General features: G+C 40.5%; 1 protein-coding gene across 1 annotated transcript in view; it reads left to right on the top strand.

Annotated features, from left to right (window-relative positions):
* LOC104840226 (exocyst complex component 4-like) overlaps positions 1–24,363 on the top strand; it is a 60,773-nt gene that overhangs the window by 30,840 nt on the left and 5,570 nt on the right. The window contains exons 4-5 of the mRNA XM_010581022.1: positions 15,054–15,238; positions 17,417–17,526. Coding sequence (XP_010579324.1) covers positions 15,054–15,238; positions 17,417–17,526 — 295 coding nt within the window. The remainder of the gene's footprint in view (positions 1–15,053; positions 15,239–17,416; positions 17,527–24,363) is intronic.

The raw sequence follows: 24,363 nt of genomic DNA, 5'->3' as shown, positions 1-24,363 counted from the left end.
CACGGTTGGGAGTTTTAATATTTGTTACTTGCATGTAGCTGCTACCTGTGGCTTTCCTCAGTACGGTACAAGGAGAGTCTTTCAATTAAAAGTACCGTGTAGTGAGCAGACTTCTTAGACTGTAAGTAGTCTGGAATAATTAAATTAAAAAAAAATAAAAAATTGCAACACAGTTCTCGGTATGCATTTTATTTACTGTCTGCCTTTCAGCTGGAACAATGAAAATCAATAAAAACAGTCTTTTATTTTGTTTCCGCATTTCTTATTGCAGAGCTGGGATTCAGGTACTGCTGTGGAACAGTTTTATATTTTGGAATTAATGGCATAAGTGGAAATAAGAGACTTTTGTTGGTTTGGGATTCTACAGACATGCTTTTATTACAAAATCTAAATTTTGGTCCTGCTTGAAATTCTTTTTCTTCTGAATTACAAAAATAGTAATATTTTCTCAGTACTTCTGGCCTTGAAGTCTTTCCTCTGCTAACATTGTGTCTTGTCATTGTTGACCTTATTGATTACAAAGCCTTTTAGAAAACAGCATTGAGAAGCTGACATCTCAAGGGTTGTATCTCATTTCAGATTACCTACTGAGGTATATCAGTTTATACTTAAAGGAACTGTTTTGCCTTAGTTTTTAATGATTAGCAAACATCATGATTTCTGTATGGTTGAGGTATGGAAGAGAAGGCGGCAGCTTTGTTTTTATTAAGTTGATGTATGCATAGGATATGTTCTAGTGATTCACACATAAATAAGCATGGAAATTATGAGCTTTCTTCTGTCTGCTGCTCGTTCATTTAAAATACTGTACTTTTACTCAGGTGCTAGGGTTTATTAGTATTACTTGTCTGCCTTCAAGGAGCATTGTAAAGCTTAACTAATTAAGTTTGTTAGAGTACTTCTGAGTTCCTTATATGAGAAGCAGTCATGCTACATATTGTTAGAACTTTCACCTCTTTTCTGCATCTTTCTCTTTTTTTTCTTTTTAAATTCTCTTTTCTGATTTTTTTTTTTTTAGACCAACTTGCTAGGCTAGGTTTAAAGATGTTAGAAAGTAGAGTGTTTCTTTCCCTTTGAAACTTCTTATCATTTTTTCTGTTATATACTTATCAGTAACTTTATCTCCTTCTTTTTATCCTGTAATTTCCATTATCTGAGGAAGACTATTGCATTAAACTCTTAGTGCCTAATACTGCTTCATTTGCATAGACACGTGCTTGACCTCAGCCCCTCCGCTCTTAGTTAATGCATCAACAAGCATTGATATCTCTCTAGAGTATTATCCTGTGGCTGTTAGCTCTACTAATAACAACCATTCATTTAAGCTGATGAAAGTTTATTAAATAAGAAAACATGCTGTAATGAAGGTGGAGTAGAGGTGTCTAGCATCTTTTTATGGTGAAAGTAAGCTGCAGTTACACAATATGCTGTCTTTAATGAACAGGAGTGGCACCTGTAACATGATGGTCTGTGCTTTTGGGAATGGGCATTTCTGAACATTAAATTTAATCCTTCCTTATTATAGTGTAGATGCAGTGATGAAAAGTTCTTTGCTTAAGGCAATTGCTCCTGCCATTTAATGATGCATCCTTCCTTGGGAGTACTCCGAACAGCTTGAGAGTTTTGTGGATTAGTTTACATTTGCTTCCTTTTTTAACTCATGAACCTGGTGTTATTACATACCTTCAGGTTAGTATTTCTTTTGGTATTTATACTGTTGGTTATTTTTATTATTAAGGTATGCTGTGGACGTTTTTCTGTGAGACATTCACATTTTCATCACTTCATCTTTGAATACAGTTGTTGTTTTTCCAGTAATCACTGGTCTTTCCATGAATTCTTTTTTAAACTCTGGATTGTACAGACATAATTCTGTTCATAGTAAAATATTGGAACAAACACCAAGAGAAATTGTTGACGATAGATTGAGTTATGGGACAATATAAAATAAACTAGATAAATCTGATGGCATTTTAAAAAATGCAGCTTTAAAGCTAGTGAGTGGTGAGTGAGAAGGTGTAATAAATTTAGTTTTTAGTAAAGCACTTGCAACATTTGGGGTGAATTTAACCCAGAAGTACTCCACTGAAGTAAACTGATTTATGTCTGGTAAAGTTGGCATAATGCTACCAAGTAACCTTCAAAATTGTGTGGTAGAAGAAACATTTGTCATGTAGACTTAGAGGAAGACTTATGCTGAACAGCTCATAAATGAAGATGTATGGAGAGTGTGCCTGTTTAAGGAGGCGGCAATGGTTGTCTTGTGCTACAGTTTAATATTACCTCTTGTGAATTTATGAATTCTATAATAAAGAAAAGTTAGTAAATTAATAGCTGAGGAGCTAATTGAAAGGACTTAGAGATTCCTTTAACAACAGAGATATGGGACACGGGGAGCATAAAAAATTTTAAATGCCATCTTGAAGACAGCAAGAGAATCAATTTGGGAAACTGCAGGTTTGCATTGAAAGGAAAATCGTGATGTTTTACTTCAATGCATTAGAACCTCATTGTTCTATACATCATTCATATAGAGAGAAGACCTTTGGGACAGAGATGGTCCTGAAAAAACACGCTTTTCTTAATGGCTATTAAGACTAAATGAGGATGCATTAAATCAAGAGACAAAAAATTATGGAAATGAAAACTGGAAGGAAAAGCCTTTCTTCTTATTTTTGCTGCCTTCACAATACCTACAACTGTATTGGTAGTCCGTGACAGTGCTTCAGTGAGATTTAATATAGATGTCTGTACAAGGTCAGACCAAAGGTGGTCTTAGGCCAATACTGTGTCTGATGCAGAGGGTGTTTAGAAGGGAGAGTGAGGACAGAGCAAGCAATAGCAGTCCTTTCCCAAACCGCTCTGTGAACTTCCAGCACTTGGTAATATGCAGCTTTTGACGGAAAAAACTGATGTCTTTTGTGTTGAATAGCACTCTATAGGTGTTTCTTCCTTGAATTTGTGCCTGTCACTTTTTGCACCTATTTAAACTTTCAGCTTCAACACTGTCCTTTGGCAATGACTTCTGTAGCTGACCTGTCTGATGTGTTTCTTGTGGATAATACTGAATCTTTTGATTTGCTAACTTCATCTGATTGCCCAGAAGCTACTGAGGGTTCAAGGCACACAACTATCACAGGTACTGGGGCAATACATGTCTCATGTCCATCGAGTTGTCACTGTAATGGAAAAGGTCTCAAGCAATTCTCTGATGCTGATAGATACTCTGACTTTCCTATTTCAGGGAAGTCATTTGACCATCCTGTAGTTGAAATTGCTCATGTTTTGTGTTAATGTCCAAGTGAGCAGTTGGATAATCCTTTTTCATGATTTTTAACCACTCTGTTCCTTTAGCACTGCTTTCAGTTTCAGCACTATTACTAGAAAGACATTGATGAATTACAGCGAGTGGAGGAGGAAGTAGAATGATTGATGAGTGACAGGACTAAGGCAAATTTGAAAGAATTAAATTTATGTAGCTGGAGTAAAGGACAGCAAGTGAGGAACATAATTTTATAAATATTTTAAAGTTTGTAGAGGAAAACAGTAAGTTAGACTGGGTCCTTGCCATTTAAACACTTAAGAAAACTAAAGGACATTTACGCTTTGTGTTAATGTGTTTATAACAGGTTTGTTTTGACGTTTTCATAAAGTGGGAGCAGTAGTCTTATCAGCAAGAGATAGAAAAGTAATTTTGTAAAATATAACTTAATTAAGGCAGTACTATAGGGGTAGGGAAACAGCTGTGTCATCTAATAGACCTCCTCCATACTTGTAACTGATAACATTGAAATTTCCTTTTAGGGGGAAAAAAAAAAGAAAAAAAAGGTAAGTCTAGATGCGATGATTGATTTAGAAAGCAAAATTGTGGAGTTCAGCTTGCTGGAATTTGATTCTCTGGAAAACACTCTTCTGCTCTGTTAAAGCATTAAAAAAGAATTGTGTTACTCCTTAGCCTTTATATATACTTTCTTACTGTTCGGCACTCTGCCATACGCCGGCTGCTTGTTGCCTCCTTTTGTTGAAGTGGCTGCATTTCAGTAATGTTGATGATTGTGCTGGTGGAATCTTAATATAAGGTGCTATGTTTAAGAGAAAACAAATGCCACAAACAAAAAGTAACCCTTTTAACCTGTTCCCATATGTACATTTTCCTTGTCCTTCCCCCATCAAATAAGCTTACACTGACTACTTATCTCAGGATGAGCTCCTTTCTTGCAACCTGAGCACTTTTGTGTGTGTGTGTAGCTCAGAATCTTTCAAGCTAATCTTTCAAACTTCTACCCCTTTTGCATCATTTGGTCTGCAAATCCTTTTATCTCAAGTAGGAGAGTGACCTCAGCTATTTCCAAAATATTGCAAAGGAATTGTCTTTTTTAGTCCTCAGTCTTTTATGGCTCTTTGTTTGCTTTTAGCTTGTTAATTCTTACAAGACTGTTTAAAGGTGAACAAAATTGGTAGCAATTTCTTCCATCATCTTAATTTCCAGTATGTTAATCAACACGCGGTACTGTTCATCATCAGTGTTTTACAGCTACTCATTAATCTTCACATCCTGTGTACCTTTTCTCATTTTCCTTTTTTTTAAGGAGAAGGAGACAGTCGGGAATAGCTATCTTTGATCTGTGTGCTTTTCATATTTTCCATGCTTTTTAGCTAAAGGCTCCCTGCTTTGGGACCATCTGGGTGTTCTTTAAGTTCAGGGTCATCTTAGCTCGCTCACGTTCACTGGTTTGTCTTGATACCAATTCACACTATGCTGTACGCTGGCCTGTGGCTGTTTGGTAGCAGACAATTCCCAATATTTGGGTTTAAGTGCAGCCTGAGTGCCAGTTTTCCATGTGTCCCATTATTTGGATGTCCCACTTTCAAAGGCAGAACTTTTCAGCTTCATCTTGATTCACATTGCAACTAAAATAGTGAACAAATTTACAGATGAAATACAGGCTTACTTGATAAGACTTACGTCAAGCTTCTAATTAAAAAATATAAATGCAGTTTAAAAGCAGGCTTAATCAGTTACTCATTACGTGTTTTCAGCAGTGGAAGCTCAAAGTACTCAACAGTCTTCTGCTTTCTGGATGTTAGCCCCTTCCACAAGGATGATGAAGGGACTGGAACATCTGTCCTATGACAAAAAGCTGAGGGAGCTGGGACTGTTCAGCCTGGAGAGGAGAAGGCTCAAGAGGGGTCTTATCAATGTGTATAAATAGCTGGAAGGAAGGTGCAAAAGGACGGAGCCAGGCTCTGTGCAGCGGTGCCCAGTGACAGGACAGGAGGCAATGGGTACAAACTGAAACACGGGAGGTTCCCTCTGAACATCAGGAAATGCTTTTTTACTGGGAGGGTGACTGAGCACTGGCACAGGTTGTCCAGGGAGATTGTGGCATCTCCGTCCTTGGAGATATTCAAAAGCCATCTGGATACGGTCGTGGGCAACTGGCTCTGGGTGCCCCCGGCTTGAGCAGGGAGGTTGGACCAGATGACCTCCAGAGGTCCCTGCCAGCCTGAACCGTTCTGTGATACTGTGATTCTGTCCATCATCCATGGAAAATGTGGGAATTTTGCAGGCAAAACAGCCTTGACGTTGGGAACTCTTGCTTAATTTATTGCTAGTTAACACAAAATTCTGATCAGTGATTTGGGTTTTGAGGTGGGAAAAAAAAAGAACACCTCAAAAAACACTTAAGTAAACATGTTTTCTCACTCTACTCCAGGTGCAATTTAAGTCCAATCCCTTCACTCCCCTCCCTTTCTCAACTTATTTTTTCGATGGCGTATGCTCAATCTGTTGGACTCCCTCTGCTGAGAATGGATGGCACAGAAAGTTGGTGTCATCTGTGAGGGTTTCTTTCTGCTACTCTGCTTCTTACTGGTTTCCTCTGCAGGACTTTGGTTCTTCAGGTTTTCCTCTGCTATGCTTTTCCTTAGAGTGCCTGCTCCAAGGTGGATTACCCCCAAACTGCAGTCCTGTTGAGGCTGTCCCCACTCCAGCGTGGGTTACCCCCATGCCACAGTCCCTCAGAGTGGTCCCCCTCCAAGAGTGTGTCTCCAGCCGCTTGCAGTTGCTGGTTTCTTTAAATTTGTTGGAACAGGGGTGCCATGTGCCACCCCAAACCAAAACAGCCCACTGGAAAATTCCTTGTCGTGTAATTCAGCATCCCTTAGATGTATTTGCAGTGCTAGAAGGTTGGAGGATCAGTTCTCTAATGCATCATCCGCTCTTGAATTTATCATGTTAAATTCTTTGAATAGAGACCATAATTTGTAGATAATCTGCCTTTTTGCCTGGTGCGAAGTCCCAACAGCCGGAGTGTGAGTACTTTCCTGTTTCTTAAGCAAACTTTTCAGGTTAGATCCTTATCTCACACAAGTCAGGTGCAAATTGAATTCAGTGAACTTGTTTAGATCTGGCTACACACATTTAAGCCATTTTTTAGTCATTTTCCTTTCCTGTACCTTTTGAAAGCAAGTTCCTTGTAAAAGCAGTAGATCAATTCTCCTCCTTTTAAATGTCGGCATTGTCTTTATTCATCCAGCAAGGCAGCTGAAACTTTCTGGGTTGCTGCTGTTTATTTGCTGTTTTATTCAGAGGGTTCAGCTTTTTTCCTTTTGTCATACTGTGTTTGTGTATGACTTTTTTTTTTTTCTTCAAATTGTGACCTACCACATTGTTTTCTTTTAACCTTTCTCAGTTGTTTGTTCATGTTTTCCTGTCTGTTGTCTGAACTCAGAATAGGCTGGTATCCCAGCCGGAAAGCATTTGGTTTTCTAGTTCGAACAACCATTATTCTGTTTCTTTGCCCTGAAGAAGCACCTAGTTGGTGGTTTTCTTTTTTTTTTTTTACTGCTCATAGACTTCCAGGATTGTGGAGGTCTAGAATTTAAAAAAAATTTCCTCTTTTTGCTTTTGACATCTATTTTACAAGGCTTTTTGGAAAGCTAAAATACTGTTGAAAACCCTTTTAAGGGACTATGGAGGCTTAACTGCAAGCAGATTGGAAAACTTTGGCCAAAGTAAGGAAAGAAAGAAGAATTTTAACAAATATCTTGCTAGTACTTAGGTTCTAGTTTGTTGTAAAACACTAAATTAAAACCTTCCAGATTGGACGTTATGATAGGCAAATGTTTAGCTACATTTTCTTTTTAAGGCAATTAAGCCCTGCTATAAACTGACTGTGACCTTTAAACAAGCTGCATAGTGGTTCTGGTGCCACAGTTATTTTCTATAAACTTGCAATTTTTAGCTCATACAAAGCAGAGCTCTTTTTTCAGGCTTATTTAATTGATCCTTATTTTCTAAAGGGTCACTACTTACTACTCTAGGTAATAATAAGTACAATAATAAGTAGATATAGATAAGTAGACTTTAACACCAGAAATAACCATCAGATTATCTAAGCCAAATTCTATTTTAATCCAGACTGATATTTTAATTATTATTTGACTAAATACAGTTGTTCTGTATTTATTTAAGTGTAGCTTTCAATGGGAGAGAGACATTTCTTTCAGGGATTTAAAAAAAAAAAAAAAAAAAGAGTAAAAAGACATGGTGGTGGGGATTACCTACCATTTCTTTTGGTACTATTCGCTCATGGTAAATCAGCTTTTTAAAGAAGAATAACATAATTTTTGTCTGTTGATTCACCATCCAGCTGTTTTCTCTTGCTGTAGCTTCTCTCTGCACCCCAACCCCTGCCAAAAGAAAACATGTTGGGGAGTTCTCTTACCTATAATTATCTTTGTGTCTAGGTACTCAAACACAATGCCATTATCTACCTCTAACCTCCCACCCTCAGAAAAAAAAAAAAAATCACTTACTCATTTCCAGTTAGCTAAGCCAGGTGGGTGTAAGAAAGAGGCTTGAAGGACCCTCAGGTGCTTTTTCTGGACCCTTGAACCTCTTGTAGTTCTCTTCTGTACATCTAATTTTCAGGTTCTCTGAAAAAGGCTGCTATTCCATTATCAGTCTTAACCAGAGTCTTGTAGTGTTAACTCTTCCCCTCTATATACATTAGTCCTTTTGTAAGTATGAATAGCACACAGTAGGTAATAGGAGTGTTAAAACCCAGGTAACTACTTGGGAAATACAGTCGAAGCTGAAGGGAGAAGAGAAAGGGGAGAAAATCTAATTAAATGCGATACCCTTTCATGTTTCATAGCATCTTTAATCCTCATTATCCAACACACCTACCAGAGCAAGGAAAAGGAGCAAAAAGCAGGGGCAGTGTATTAATTGCACCCTCAGTTCAGTGTATGTGCAGGGTGGCAATGACAGGAAAAACAAGGTTCGGTTCCCTCGGACTTTTTGATAACACTGTGTTGTGCTGAATCACGCTGTGTCCCATTATTTGGATGTCCCCACTCCTATATTTGCAGGATCATAGCCAGCAGATCAAGGCAAGTGACTGTGCGCTTGTGAGGCTGCATCTGGAGTACCACACGGAGTTTTGGGGGCCCCTCTACAAGAAAGGTACATACCTTTTCTTGTATGGGAAAGGAAACGTACGGGAGCGAGTCCAGTGGAGAGCGCCCAGGGTGGTGGGGCTTTAGCAGCACACAACATATAAGAAGATGCTGCAGTAATTGGGTTTGTTCAGCCTGCAGAAAAGAGTGGTTTTTTGCTGTCTGTGACCATCTGAAAGAGTTAGAGGGAAAAATGGAGCCAGACTTCTCTCAGAAGTGCACAGTGAATGAATGAGAGGCAACCATCACCGGTTTCTGTGGAAGACACTGGCTGGACAAAAGGAGAAAATTCTTCCCCATGAGGTGTTAAACACCAGGAGCAAGAGACCAGAGAGACAGTGAATCTCCATGCTTGCAGATTTTCAAACTTTGACTAGAGGCCCTGAGCAGCCTGATCTAACATTGAAGTTAGCCCTACTTTGAGCAGGGGTTTGGACTAGAAACCTAGAAGTCCCTTCCAAGTTGGATCAGTGTATTATTCTAGTAACGCTATGAATGCTGATTCCAGACTTCCAGAATTCTTTGACTTGCTCTGACATAAAATGTTGAAGTCTGTGCTTGCTGCCCTTAGACATCAGTGTTTACTCAGTGACCACAGTGTGCTTCTGAGCTGCTACAATTATTTCTCATCCTAGTATATGGGCATTGTGCAGTTTGCATTTGAGATCACTCTTTGGTAGGTGTGGATAGCCTTTGGCCTCACCGTTATCCTTAATGGCAGGTGCCATATAAGAGGGCTCAAATGCCTTTTAATTTTAATGTACAACAAGTTCTGTAAAGCAGAGATGAATGTGGTAGAAGATAGCAGCCAGAGAAGTTCTGTTATTCTAGCATTAGACAACAGAGTGGTTTATACTGCTTCTTTAAATGTAGAGTTGTTTAATTTCCCAGCGCTGCTTCTTTTGAAGTGAGCATTCAGAACACTGCTGGTGAACTGAAAAAATCCAAAAGTTGCTATAATGTACTGAAAATACTAAAACCAATGTGGAAATGTTGTAGCTCGTATGGTTTTTCTACTAATTGTTCAAAGTAATAAAATTAAAATCCTAAAAAGTGGTACCAATTATTAGAAGTGAAGGGCTTCTGTCTGCTGTCTGAGGACTCCAGATAAATCTGTAAAAAAATGAGTGGAAAAATAATAGATACAATTTAAATACAAAGTCCCTATTTTTTTTAAAGTTTAGTATTCAAGACAGGGAGACAGTTACCTTTTAAAATGTGAAAAGCTTTTTATGTCTAGGAATGGTGCTAGCAATATAAATACACTCAACCCCCAACACTTAGGTTTCTTTTTAGAATGCACCTTTTTCTTGATTAGTTCTTTATACTGTAAGCAGAGGAGCAGCATCCACAATAAAAAATAGAAACCAAAAATAAGGGTTTTTCTTCTAAATTAAGGTTCTCTAACTGGAGGAGTCACTACTAACTTGAAGAACAGCAATACTTTTTTTGCAGAGCAGTATTTGTGTTGTACTCTGACCTGTTACTGCTTTGTGCAGCCTGTCTCCCACTCATCTAGCTCCTTTTGCATATCAGGGTTTGAAATGAGAAAAGGTTAAGAACAACTAGTTGAAATGGTATGCCCAAGTTGAGTGATGAGTTGATGATACACCAGTAAATAAATCTCTGATCTTCAAAGCTGAAAGTATTTTTATCATACATTTGGGTCTCTTGCATAATACAAGTGATGGTGTGTTACTAGCTGAGTGGGGGCATAAAATTCTGGTCTTGATTTAAACTTTGCCAATGTTAGATCTAGTCCTCTTATGAATTAAATTAAAAGAGTCTTCTTTCTTTCTAGTCTTGCTCTCAGTGCTCACCTTATTTTTCTTGGCTGCAAGTGGCATTGGCTGTGCTCTCGGCTGACCCACCATGGGGATTTTCCAGTCCCTTTCTAACCTTACTGTTTCTTGAGATAGTTGACCGTAGTATTAACATGGCCCAGATGGATACTTGGACTTTATTTAAAGCCAATTGTAAACTACTTCTGCTTGTGTTTCCAAGTAGTCAGCAGAGCTGTTGTCATTATTACTGCTCTTCCTATTCACTTTCTGCTTCCCTTTCTTTTCTATCCATCTCTTGTAACTCTTAATCTTCCTGCTTCTGGAGAACAAAGCCTTTGTGATGACAATGTGGTTATTTGCTGAAAATGAGTTTTAAGAACTGATTTTTTCCAGAATAGTAGGGTGAAAAACAAGCTTGTCAACATTTTTCTCATAACAGTTCCATTGTTAGATCTATTTGTAGTGTATTTTTAATTTTGTGCATTCTTCATAGACATTTCTGCTTCATTTTAGTTGCTTATGCTACTGTTCTGTGGTAGGTTATCCAGCACACAAATTAGACAAGTGTTTTAATCTCATGTTTTTGTATTCTGAAATATAATCTGGGGTGATGCTTTATAGCTAGCTTGTTGCCAGGACTTAAATCATCTGTCTGCAAGTAAAACTACAGAAGTGAAAAATATTTGGTTTCTTTTCTTTGTTGTAAACAGAATGTTTATACTTGTTGCCACCTAAACCAATTGGAAACTTTACCTTGACTTCCATGAACTTGAATTGAGCCCTTGGCTGCATTCCAGACCCAAACTGTTCTGAACATTAAAGCTGGAAAAGGGGAAACATAAACCCCATTTTTAAAAAGGGAAAAAAGGAAGACCTGGGGAACAACAGCCCAGTCAGCCACTCTGTGCCTGGCAAGATCACGGAGCAGATCCTCCTGGAAACTATGCTAGGGTACGTGGAAAGTAAGGAGGTGACTGGTGACAGCCAACATGGCTTCACTAAGGGCAAATCGTGCCTGACGCATTTGGTGGCCTTCTATGACGGGGTTAGAGTGTTGGTAGATAAGGGAAGAGCAGCTGACATCATCTACCTGGACTTGTGCAAAGTGACACTGTCCTGCACGACATCCTTGTCTCTAAATTGGAGAGACATGGATTTGACGGATGGACCACTCGGTGGATAAGGAATTGGCTGGATGGTCGCCCTCAAAGAGTTGCGGTCAACGGCTCGATGTCCGAGTGGAGAGCAGTGATGAGTGGGGTTCCTCAGGGGTCGGTACTGGGACCGGCGCTGTGTAACATCTTTTTTGGCGACATGGACAGTGGGATTGAGCGCACCCTCAGCAAGTCTGCCGACCACACCAAGCTGTGTGGTGCGGTCGACACGCTGGAGGGAAGGGATGTCATCCAGAGGGACCTCGACAGGCTTGAGAGGTGGGACTGTGCGAACCTCCTGAAGTTCAACAAGGCCAAGTGCAAGGTCCTGCACATGGGTCGGCGCAATCCCAAGCACAAATACACGCTGGGCGCTGAGTGGATTGAGAGTAGCCTTGTGGAGAAGGACTTGGGGGTGTTGGTTGACGAGAAGCTCATCATGACCTGGCAATGTGCTCTCGCAGGCCAGAAAGCCAACCGTACCCTGGGCTGCATCAAAAGCAGCGTGACCAGCAGGTCGAGGGAGGGGATTCTGCCCCTCTGCTCCGCTCTGGTGACACCCCCCTGCAGTACTGCGTCCAGCTCTGCGACCCCCAACATCAGAAGGCCATGGACCTGTTGGAGCGAGTCCAGAGGAGGCCATGAAGATGATCAGAGGGCTGGAGCACCTCTGCTGTGAGTACAGGCTGAGAGAGTTGGGGTTGTTCAGCCTGGAGAAGAGAAGGCTCTGGGGAGACCTTCTAGCAGCCTTCCAGTACCTAAAGGGAGCCTACAAGAAAGATGGGGAGGGGCTTTTGACAAGGGCAGGTAGTGATAGGACAAGGGGTAATGGCTTTAAACTGAAAAAGAACATATTTAGATTAGGTGTAAGGAAGAAGCTCTTCACTTTGAGGGTGGTGAGGCACTGGAACAGGTTGCTCAGAGCGGTGGTAGATGCCAAATCCCTGGCAGTGTTCAAGGCCAGGTTGGATGGGGCTTGGAGCAACCTGGTGTAGTGGAAGGTGTCCCTGCCCATGGCAGGGGGGTTGGAACTAGATGGTCTTCAAGGCCCCCTCCAACCCAAACCATTCTGTGATTCTATGACTTTCTGCTGCGCTCTGTCTAGATAATTCATGGTTAAGTGAGGTTTTACTGGAGTGGGGCTGCCTGAAGTTAATGGGCTCTGAGTGCATAACACTGAAACTCGCCTTTGTTATTCACCTGTAGAGTTCAATCACTGTGAAAGTGGCATTTATCGAGGACAGAATTTCCAGGTTGTCTGACTGCAAATATGAAGTGTCAGAAAGGCCATTAAAAAAACCACCTGACAAACCCCACCAAATAAAAAAAAAAACCCAAACACAAACAGCTTTTTCTAGAAGGAGAAATTTCAGTGCATAACAATATGGGGGGGTTTGGTTTTGTTTTGTTGATTTTTTTTTTTTTTTTTTTTTAAAGTGCAATAAACAATTGTTCCATTTGCTTCTTAGAACATGTGCTTGAAAGCTGTACATTGATCTTAATTAGTTTTGAGAATAACTAACTCTTTAGGAACTGGGAAGATAAAAATAGAGCCAGATGATCTGAGCAGAAAGCTTTGAATTTTTGCTGCTTGTGTTTCAGATAATACTTTTCCTGGATGTCTTGGAACCTCTTTAATGTCATTTTCCTGCTTGCTTTCAGTTCTGCTCTCACTGCATTTTCATCTCTCAGCTTCTCAGTTTGACAAATGTTGTTCCTGATCTTGTTCTTGCTTTGGTGAAATTGCTGACAGCTTTCAGGGCAGTGATGAATGACTCTAACTCTCCTGAAGTGACTGGGGGGGTTAAAGCGCCTTTGGAATTGGGAAATTTGGGGTGCATCTCTACCTGCCAAAGGAAGAAGATAAAAATTAGCACTTACACTTCTGCCAAAGGTTTCTAAGCTGTGTCTGCATGCCTGTTGAGCCTTCTCTATTTGTATTTACAGTGGCATGTCAGCTTTTTGGGAAGAAGCAAATTCGGGTTTTTTTGCTTCATGTGTGGTGTGGTTTTCTGATGTGTTATGGCCAAACTTGCATTACTGTTCACAAATAGATACTGGGAAGAAAGAGGATGGATAGTGCTTTTTGTGTCAAGTGCTAGGAAACCTGTAAATGCTGTTGAAGTTGCAGCGTTGGTGGGCTTAGGAGGGGCCCGTTCAGTCCTCTGTGATTAATACTGTGATACAAATTCTTTCTGAAGACTGAGCTCTAGCCTGAACACTGGCAGCAAGTCCATGCTCTCATCATCCATGCAGACAAGAGAATTTCATAGTTAGGGATTTCTTGGCAAAATTTTTCAGGAGTCAGGAAAAAGTGCATTTTCTTCTTAGAAACTGCTCTTAATTTAAAAAGCCTAACTGCCCCAAAGCTATTTCAGGGTCAATCTTGACTTGGAGGCAAGCAGTGTAATACAGCGTTGATAGATGTTCTTTCAGTATAATTAATATTTACTGGTATTAAGGGACCAGACCTTAGTTTGGCTGTCTACTTACTGTATGTTCTTGCTTTTCATTTTTAATGTTTACCTGACAGGTTTTGCTATAAACTTAAATCCTGAAGTGCAAGCAAATGTCTTCTTTCACTAATAGTATCTTCAGTTATTAGGGAATGATTTTTTTTTTTTTTTTTTTTAATTTTAAATCTCTGTGTGCAGATCATGTTATTTGTAGTTTCTTACAAAATCAGCACTGAGATTTTGGAAACTGCAGAGGGATGACTTTTTTTTTTTTGTAACTGTGGAAGTGCTCTGAAAAACAATCTGGGAGAGATGCAATTTGACAGCGTTGCTTTTGTGCACTGATTTGTCATTCCTGGTGGCTTTTGTCCACGTTTGTTTTTAGGATACAAATGTAAATTAGATTCCTTAGTCTAGTGCCCACTGGATGTCAGCTGGTCACTGTTGAAGTGCATCAGTAGAGAAATGTTATCTATGGCCTGTTTACGTTGCTGTTTGTCAAGATCCTTGTCTGTTACTCTGTTGCTTGTATAAAGTTATTTTGCTTAATTTGAGCCTTAATAATTGAGCATTAAAAAGACCCCACACTCTTTAGAGTTCAAAAGTACCTTTGAACTAGCAATAGTTTTCATTAAGCTGATGGCTATGTTTATTTAAATTGTGTAGTTGCATGACATAGCAGCTATGTAGACTAGAACATGAGGCCTTCTAAGCTTTTTCAGCTATGTCATGACATCACTTTAAGCAAATAAAGTTTAAGCCATCTTCTCCCCATTTGTAGAATTGAGAATAATGTTTTGTTGGTGTTTCTGTAATGAAAAGAATGAAGACAATCAAACATCATTGTCAGTATTGTTTTCTAACACTTTTCTACTTGATAATCCTCTTATTTTGTGATAAACTGTGCTTTGATTTTTATTTAACAGGCTGTGTTTAAATAAGTTGTTTTATACATATGCTCAAAATATTTGATGACCGCTCATTAAATCTGAGTTGTTCGCATATTAGACCCTTTTTATATATTGAATTTTCTTTTAGGAATAGAAATAAAGAAATAGTACTTAAATGTTTTCTGCTTTAAAAGTGTATGGATAGAATTATCATGGTATTCAGACACTCCCCAAATCAAAGAGAAAAGTCCTGAGAGATAAATGAATTGACCTTTAAAAGTTGTCAATGTGTTCTCCTTCCAGGTGTCAGCGGTAGACTCCTTGGAGGGTCCCCTTCTTCAGGTGGAGGGATTGAGTGATCTGAGACTGGAGCTCCACAGTAAGAAGATGAACATGCACTTAGTCCTGATAGATGAATTACACCGTCATCTTTACATCAAATCAACTAACCGAGTAGGACAACGCAACAAGGAGAAAGGGAGAATAAGGTGGGTTTGGTGTGATGCTAACTGACAACAGGTCTGGGGGGGAAGAAGACTATATTCTCCCTTTCATAAGGAGACACTTTCTTGGGAAAGTGCCATCGACTTAGACCTCAACCTTTCATTTTTGGCAAGCAAATTTCTCAGGTTCATGGCTGTGGAGAGCAGAAAAACTCCAAATATGTTCATGCACCTTGAAGCCTGTGAACAGTCTGTTATCCTTCTTTCACTTTTGCTTAGTGATTCTGTTGGTTTTGTGCCGTTTCCCACAGAATAATGATGAGGTCAGTTCCTTTTAGCATTCTTTTCCTTGTCTGATGCATATACCTTTCCTACAAATGTCATGATCATGAGGCTCAGGTCAGGCAAAGGGAAGAACACAGGGAAAGACTGGTCATCTTTTCTAGCAAATGTCCAAGGTTTAAAAGATTTCCAGCTAACCAATATTGCACCCTATGGCTAGTAACCTTATGAAGTGCCTGAGGAGTGTCATGGCTCTTGTTGTGTTTCTATGGTGTTTTAAAGACGTTGAAACGTCTTACCTGGTTGGTGCCTCAGATCAGTGGAAACTCAGCTTAAGTGTAGGTGCCTGGCTATTTTTTCCTAATTTTGCGAATTCGAAGTTTCAGGGCAATAGAGTTGTTGGAAGGAAGAAAGATAGTGGCTAGAAAAGAGGCACACAGTATTGGAAGATAACTGTTGTAGAGTAGGAGAGGTCATAAACAGGGGCTGGGAGCAAAAAGGGAGCCAGCATATGATAAAGATGTAGAGAAAAGATAAAATTAGTATTCTATTATGAGAAGGAATAAAAAATGCTTACCAAAAATAAGAGGAGAGATAGTAAGTTACATTAAATGAATTTAAGAAATAAAGGATTGATTGAAGTTGAAATTTCTAGGAAGGAAGGTTGCTAGCAAGTCATCAGTCTCTTCCTTACTCATCTTGTTAATTAAAAACAGACACAAAGCTTTGGCGTACCCAGACTATGCGACTGCTAATTAACTGCAGTTTTGTGCAACTGCTACAGGTATCCGTTTTCTTCTTTTCTATCTTTTTTTTCACATTCCCTGTTGCACATCATTGATATTTGGTAACATGAACTCTTGCATCACAGACAGTCTTGTTGCTTTGTTTCAGCATGTTGCCCTAGACTGGCTGTTGACCAGGATGCAATAACGTTTATAATTATTTCTTGTATTGGTTTTAAGTGTGTTCTGTCTAACACTGCTAAGCTGGAATGCATAGCTAATCCCTGTAAGTATGGTATTGTAGGTGTATAGGGAGTATAGGTGGTTCTTATGCAGGACAGTAAGCTTAGCCTTTGTCTTTGCAGGTTTCTATAAGCATTTTGATCTCTAAGGGAACATACTGAACCCTATTACAGGAGCATTCTCCACTTCTTTCTCTTAAAAAATGATTTCTTGCTTGTGTTCCCCTGCCACCTCCAGCTTTATGCCTTTCATTATGCAGCTGGGGCAGCATGACAAATTTCTGGCAAATAATACTATGTGAATTTATTATGAAAATGACCAAGCAGAAAGTCTTTCCTTTCTGAGGAGGTTCATTTGGAGAGGGATGCATGTAGGTGTGCACAGAACAGGAATTTGAAGGGGAGGAAAAAGAGTGGAGGTTTCTAGTGGGAGCTAGAAAAGCTTGAATGATTAAGTAGTTGACAGAAGCCATGGAAATGGGAGCATCTCTTCTCCTCAATATGTAGTTTTCCAGAAAGATCTTAAGAATTCCATGTTAATTTATCATCATGCTAGCAGTAGTTAATTGTGCTGGAGGTGAACGCGTCTGCCAGGAAATAAATCACGCGCTATGGCAAGCTCCAACGTGCCTGTGTCCTGATCGTGTTGCTGTGACCAGTCAGACAAGTCTAGAGTGCTATTAAATTCACAGAGGCCTTGGGATAACAAATTTTGCCTTTGACATGACAGCATTCCCTCATCATTGCGTTTTTTTGCTTTTTCCCTTTTCAGTCAAACGTGTATATATAGACATCCACTTGTATTCATCTGCGGACTTCTGCTTTAAGTTAGGTTTTGTAAACCTCTTGTATCAAAACTGTGTGTTATGTATATCTATTGCTTAGGCTTACAAATTTAAGAAATAAATGGATAATTTGTTGTGAACTAATTTTGTAAATAATAGTAAACTGTTTAATTCTCTCCTTTCACACAGTTCACTTGTGAAAGATGCCTCTCCTGTACCTCTTATGGATGTTACTAACTTATCTACACCTCGAAAGTTCCTTGAAACTTCCCAGTTCAGTACTCCTGGAAGCTCCAGCGGTGAGTATTTAAGTCACATGCATTCCTTGCAGAACTAATTTGTAGATCTTCAGCTGATTTTACGGGAGTAGTAGTAGGCATATCATCCTTTCTTCATGGCTGGCTGCTGATGGGAGGTCCTGAGACAAAAAGTTAGGAAGTGATTTGTGTGGTGTCATGAAATGAGTGAGCAGTATGTCCAGGGGCAGGATTTGGCCATATCTGCATTTTTCTTTTGGCAAATTGTCCTTCCCCTCTCCTCCCTGCCCATCAACTTCAATTAAATACACTTAGTTTTCTGTGCCTCTTATGATCTTGATCATGTTCTTGATATCTTGAGCAGAAGAGAGATTTGCAGTCAGTTCAGTTTGCGTAGAGGTCTCTTCTACGTAATTTAATGTAGGCAGGCAGGTGTGTGTAGTTATTGCAGAAGTGTTTTTTGCTGTGTGGGAGCCAAAAGGTCAAAGCTTTTCCATGTGGGAACTTTGTAACTTTGACTAAAGGTCTATCTATACACAGGAATAATCTGGTGGTGATCCTTGTATACCTGTTACTACAACAAACACTGAGCAAAACACTCAGTTTCATTGGTGCTTTTGTATGAGGCTTTGGAAGTATTGCACAGATGGGGAATTAATCCTTGTATTGTTTCAGTAGATTAATAAGTGGGGTTGTCCTTGTTTAACAAATGAATAAAATGAATAATACAGAAGTGGCCTACATCTCTGCCCCCACTTCCTTTCAAAAATTGACTGTTTCAGTATTCCTCAATGCAGAGAATCTTTCCTTCTCATCCTTATTAATTTTTTTGTCTGCTTGTTTCTGTTTTTTCTTGTCATGCTTGTCTCCTAGACTCTTTCCTTTGATCATTCTTATCTTTCAGTCTTGTAGGGGTTTTTGTTATTTAGCCCTGCTCCTGTAGGGTTGGCTAGTCTCTCACAGCCTGAGGCTATATTTCTACATAGTGGAGGTTTGTGAGGAGTCACTTGTGACATGCCAGTGCAAACTTTCAGAGCTGGAAACTGCAGCTTGGTCGTGGAAACCTGGAATAGAAGAATGGTATGAAAATTCTGGGGGAAAAAAACTTAAGAATTCCAGTTCTGTCCCTGTGATCAGTGAGAAGTTCAGTTCAGTTTCTTGCTAAAGATCACGTGATTTTGGGGAGCTGAGGAAATAAACCGCAAAAAACTGAATCCCAGTCTCGCCACTGTAAAGTAACCTACTTCTTTTTCAGCGTGTTAGTTGTATACTGTCTCCACCTAAAATAATAGTTCTCTGTATAGTAAGAAAAAAAAGAAAAGTCTGAAGTTATGCAGCTGATAGGGATCTCCCGTCATGCCTTATGATGGGGAATAGACAGCAGGAGATGCACCTATTGAAGAATACAAATCCTATCCTTTCAGTATCTTTAGTGTCTTCCTTAGTTGTTTTTTTTGTTGTTATTACTAGTGTGATATGAACCTTAAATATGCTTTGAAAATAATTTTGGTGACACTTGTCACCTTTGAACACTTAGATCCTAGCCAATTGTTGTCACATCTGCTGAGATTGGCAAGAGGTTTGTTATTATCCAAAGCTGACCAAGAAGTTTTTTTCTTAGCTGTAGCCAGTGTAAACCTGTTCGTAAAGATAAATACATTTTTAGTGTTTATGCTGGACTACTGCAGTTCTGTCTGTAAAGGAAAGTCCCAAGGCATGCTTCTTTTTCAGAGCCCGGAGCTTCGTGAGTACTGACCCTAGTGTTCCCATTTATGTACTGCCCCTCTGCTTCAGCAGAGTCCAGTTGAAGATTTTCATAGACTCATAGAATACCAGGTTGGAAGGGACCTGAAGGATCATCTGATCCAACCTTTCTTGGCAAAAGCACGGTCTATACAAGATGGCCTAGCACCTTGTCCAGCTGAATCTTCAAAGTGTCCAATGTTGGGGAATCCACCACTTCCCTGGGGAGATTATTTCAATGGCTGATTGTTCTCATTTTGAAAAATTTTCCTTTTGTGTCCAATTGGAATCTCCCCAGGAGTAACCTGTACCCATTACCCCTCGTTTTTTCCAGGCGACTCCTTGTAAGAAGGGAGTCTCCGTCTTCTTTGTAGCCACCCTGTAAGTACTGGAACATGGTGATAAAGTCTCCCCTAAGCCTTCTTTTCTCAAGGCTGAACAAAGCCAGTTCTCTCAGCCTTTCCTCATAGGGCAGGCTTCCCAGTCCTTGGGTCATCTTTGTGGCCCTTCTCTGGACCCTCTCCAGCCTGTCCACAGCTTCTTTGTATAGCGGGGACCAAAACTGAACACAGTGTTCCAGGTGTGGCCTGACAAGCGCTGAGTAGAGTGGGATAATGACTTCTTTATCTCTGCTGGTGATGCCCTTGTTGACGCAACCCAGCATTCTGTTGGCTTGCTTTGCCGCAGCAGCACACTGCTCACTCATACCGAGCTGCTTGTCCGCCGGGACCCCCAGGTCCTTTTCCACAGAACTGCTCGCCAGCCGGGTAGATCCCAGCCTGTGCTGCACTCCTGGATTGTGTTTTCCCAGGTGCAAGACCTTACGTTTGTCTTTGTTGAGCTTCATAAAGTTCTTGTTAGCCCACTCGTCCAGCCGATCCAGGTCTTTCTGCAGGGTGTCTCTCAAGTGTCCGCTTCCCCACTGAGTTTGGTATCATCAGCAAACTTCATCAGGGTACACCTGATCCCATCATCCAGGTCACTTCTGAAGATACTAAACAGCGTTGGGCCCAATATCAATCCCTATATATCTATTTTCAGTATATAGTTCTTGTACGGAACTGACTGTGATCGTCCATGACAGTCTTGCCCACCACAATTACGACTTTGTATGATAACAAGGTTATATGGAAATCAACAGTGTCATCTTGTACGTAGACTCACAGTTGTTGTTTACAGAAGTCTTCTGAGGAGCAGAACCAAAAAGAACCAACTTCAGTTTTGAAGTAACATAACTGCTTATCTTGCTGCAGTTGGAACCAAATCTAAATTCCAGATTTTTATAAAACTTCTCCAAAATGAATTGATATTAAGTCTGGGTTATCCATCTGGCAGGGATGTTTGTAAACTTCCCCAAGATACCTTCTGCAAAGCATGAGTGATGTGTGTTAAGATTGAAAGTTAAACCAACACGTGAATGATGCCCCTCCTACAAGGAAGGAGCGAAGTGCAAGGTACTTAGTTTGATTTCATTTTTTGGCAGAGATGAGGCCAAGACTCTCTTCCACCATTTTTTACTTAGAATAGGATATGGGATCCCTATTTAATGCATTAGCTTCAGTTAGAATAGGGATGTTTAGGATTTCCTTACCTGGGCCATTCACACATTTCTTCTTATACAAGTAGTGAGTCTATGTTTTCAAATAAAAAAGGTTATTAGGTTATATACCAGGCAATGTTTACATGTGTAAGAAGAGAAAAAGGTGTGCTATTAATCACTTGTGATAGCAGAACAAGAAGTGATACTAGCATTTCTAAAGCATAGCTAGATAAGTATTTTGTGACTCATTTGAGACTTCTAAAAATCAGTAAGTTGTAATTTTATTTGCTTGGTGCAATGTTGATGGTGTTTAAAATCAGTTCTCCTAACATGCCCTGATAAACAGTTATTTCATACCGTATTTGAATTAAGGTTCTAGGGTACAAGCAACAGGTGAGAACCGCAGCCGTGGTCTCTAGGAACTAGGTTGTTTGTGAACATAAAATTGCATTGCTCCTTTCACTTCAAATGCCTGAAAACAAAGGCTCTGGTGGCTTCATCCTTAACTCTAGTAAATAGGTCAGTTGAGAATATGCCTTAAAAATTCTCATTTCTGCAGATCTGTTCTTGCTCTTCATGCCCAACACACCAGAAAATCTCTTACCTGGTTTCTCGTTACACTCTGTATCATTCAGTGAAGTGCTGGGCAAGTGTCCCTCAGACTGGGAAAGATGTAGATTATAATAGAAAACATTTGATCAGCATAAAGTATGCGTATGGTTTTTCTTCAAGTGCACAATGTACTTATGTATATTTTTTCCATATAATTTTATTTAAAAGTAGCCTTTTCCAGGACTGCGGAGCTACCAGAGAATTTAAAACTTATGTGTATGCGTAACAAAAGCTGTTTCTGCCTTTAGTCATTTAAGCTATTTGGCTTTTTATTGATGAAACAAAGTGGCCATGCATATTAATGCACGTCATTATGAAGCACTGACTCATTCAACCTATCTCAGTAAAGATGGCAAAATTTTGAGTCCTTTCTGCATTCACTTCCCAAAGGAGATGTTACCTTGTCCTGTAGAATCTTTATAAGGAAATTAAAGCTGTTCCTGCTGCACTTAAAATAAACAGAACCTTCAGTAACATTCATCTGAGGATTGTAGATACGGCTGTTCACCAGTAACATTTTCCCTTCATGCCAGTTCAGAGAAATAAATTCACTTTTAAATTATATTTCTCTGCTTGAACCTTCTGTACTCTGAAGTGTATTTATGAAGGTTCCTGCTTTGCCAGGCTCTTCCTGGAACTATAAAATGTGCTCACCCAGTACAGAGCAAACCCAAGAGCGCCCTTTCCTGAAAAATTCCTGAGAATACTGTTTAGAAATCCGACAAAGATGAGCTGAGGTGGTGACAATTAACGTTGTTATTGATGGCATATGTAAATTTTATGCTGAACAGATAGTATACTTCATTGTTGCATGCTTCTCAGCTCCAAGAGAAAAAATTAACTTCTAGATCCAAGCAGTTTGGTGGTTTCTAAGGTTGAGTCTAGCTACTGCTTCTGGCTCTTGTTTCTTCAAGAAAGCAAGTACTTCTGCATAGGTGAAAACACGTGGAGACCTGTGAATTTGGCCCTGCAGAACACCTGCAGGAGCCAGACCTTTAGGGTCCAGTTTTAAAGGTGGCTCTAAAAATGCCATTGTGGTATTCTTTGTCTGCTGTCACGGTTGCTTCCACTTCAAACATGCTCAACAAATACATAAAAGATCCCCCCCCCCCACCCAATTAACCTCACCTGAGGATCTGACACCAGCTGGGTGATTTTTCTCTATCATTTGTAGTAAAAATTAAATGATCTCCTCACTGAACCAGAGTTTTCCTGTTTTAGCTGTTTTGCATTTGCACAAATCCAGCTGAGGGCTTGATGAGAAGGTGGTGGGAATCCAGCTGTGAGTCTGATTCTGTCCGCTATCATTGCAGTGCTGCACAAAAAGTGGAGTTTGTTCTTAGGGTAAATTTTTGCGCTTAGGATGTTTTAGAGGAAGTCTGTTCCTACAGTTTAAGAAGGGTTTGCAACTACACCATAAACATTAAAGCCTATGAAGTAACTTTTTGTGTGTCTGTTTTTGTAGGACCATGATTTCTCTCACTGATCCTTACTAACAGTTCGTGTTTTGACTTGATGCTTAGCACTGATGTGTGCAATCTGTGTGTGTGTTTGGGGAAGGGAAAATGAAGAAAATTTTAGATCCTTGTGATGACAGCCAAAAGGATAATGCTTAGTCACTCTTCCTGTATAATTTTATTGGTTGTTCTTATACGTGGTCCCAACGTAAGATATTTGACTACCGTGCTCTTATTTTATTATTTGGAGACTCAGTTTTCACGCTTATCATGTCTTATCATCGAATGGTTTGGGTTAGAAGGGATCTTAAAGATCATCTAGTTCCAAGCCCTTGTCACGACCTGGGCTGGACAGACCAGGGAGGGGTCATGGTGAATTCGGAATTCCCTCGGGCTAAATGAAGGTGCAACGACATGAAGCGATCGGTGAAACTTTTTATTTTTGGCAGAAGCAGCCTGAACTTGGAAGGTGTTAACGGCAGGTGGTGTGGTTTCTTACAACAAGAATGGGCATGGAACTATGTCAGGGAACCATGGTAACCATATGTAAGACAATAAGGAGAGCCCTCCTGTTGAGTCATGAGGTTCAGAGCAGACCCCCTTGCTTTCTGGACTCCTTCTCAGAGAGGAGCCCAGCGGCGGCTGGATCCACTCCTAGTCCCAGACTTGGTCAGTGGTTTATGTCTAAAGGGATGAGGTATAGGGATTATGGAAAGAGAGAAGGAGAGAAAGAAAAGAGAAAAGACAAAGATTTCACCGGTCCTGGGTCCAGCGTTGGTCCAACCAGTCTAGAGGTCCAGTCCCAGAGGGCATGCGCACGGCTTCTTCGTGTCTGCGCCTTTTATAGCCCAGCTCCCACCTTTTTTCACATCAGTCACTCCCCCTCTTGGTCTTCTGCGCAGGCGCCGTTACGGGGGGTGGTCGTGAGCCCCCTCCCCAAATAAGCTCTGGGTGACCCATGGCCATATACGGTGAGTTGTCCTGCTCAGTTCATCAGGGCATGGGACTGCGCATCCTCCGACACGCCTCTGGTGTCCCACGTCACGTGGGGCTGCTATGCAGAACTTGCCTTGTTGCCGGACCTGGCAAGCGAGCCGGGCCCCGGTCCCTGTCAGTCACAATGGGTGTTTGAGGCGTTAACTGTGTCCTGTCTCTCACTCCCCCCTGCCATGGGCAGGGACACCTTCCACTAGACCAGGTTGCTCAAGGATCCATCCAACCTGACCTCGAACACTTCCAGGGATGGGGCATCCAAAACTTCTATGGGCAGCCTGTGCCAGTGCCTCACCACCATCAAAGTGAAGAACTTCTTCCTTACATCTAATCTAAATATGTTCTTTTTCAGTTTAAAGCCATTACCCCTTGTCCTATCACTACATGCCCTTGTAAAAGTCTCTCTCCAGCTTTCCTATAGACCCCCTTTAGGTACTGGAAGGCTGCTAGGTCTGCCTGGAGCCTTCTCTTCTCCAGGCTGAACAACCCCAACTCTCTCAGCCTGTCCTCATAGGAGAGGCTGCTGCTCTGCCA

Source organism: Haliaeetus leucocephalus, unplaced genomic scaffold (genome assembly GCF_000737465.1).
Source record: "Haliaeetus leucocephalus isolate CR32 unplaced genomic scaffold, Haliaeetus_leucocephalus-4.0 Scaffold751, whole genome shotgun sequence".
Classification (NCBI taxonomy): domain Eukaryota; kingdom Metazoa; phylum Chordata; class Aves; order Accipitriformes; family Accipitridae; genus Haliaeetus; species Haliaeetus leucocephalus.
Note: the sequence above shows the minus strand (reverse complement) of the source record. Positions and strands in the feature narration are given on the sequence as shown.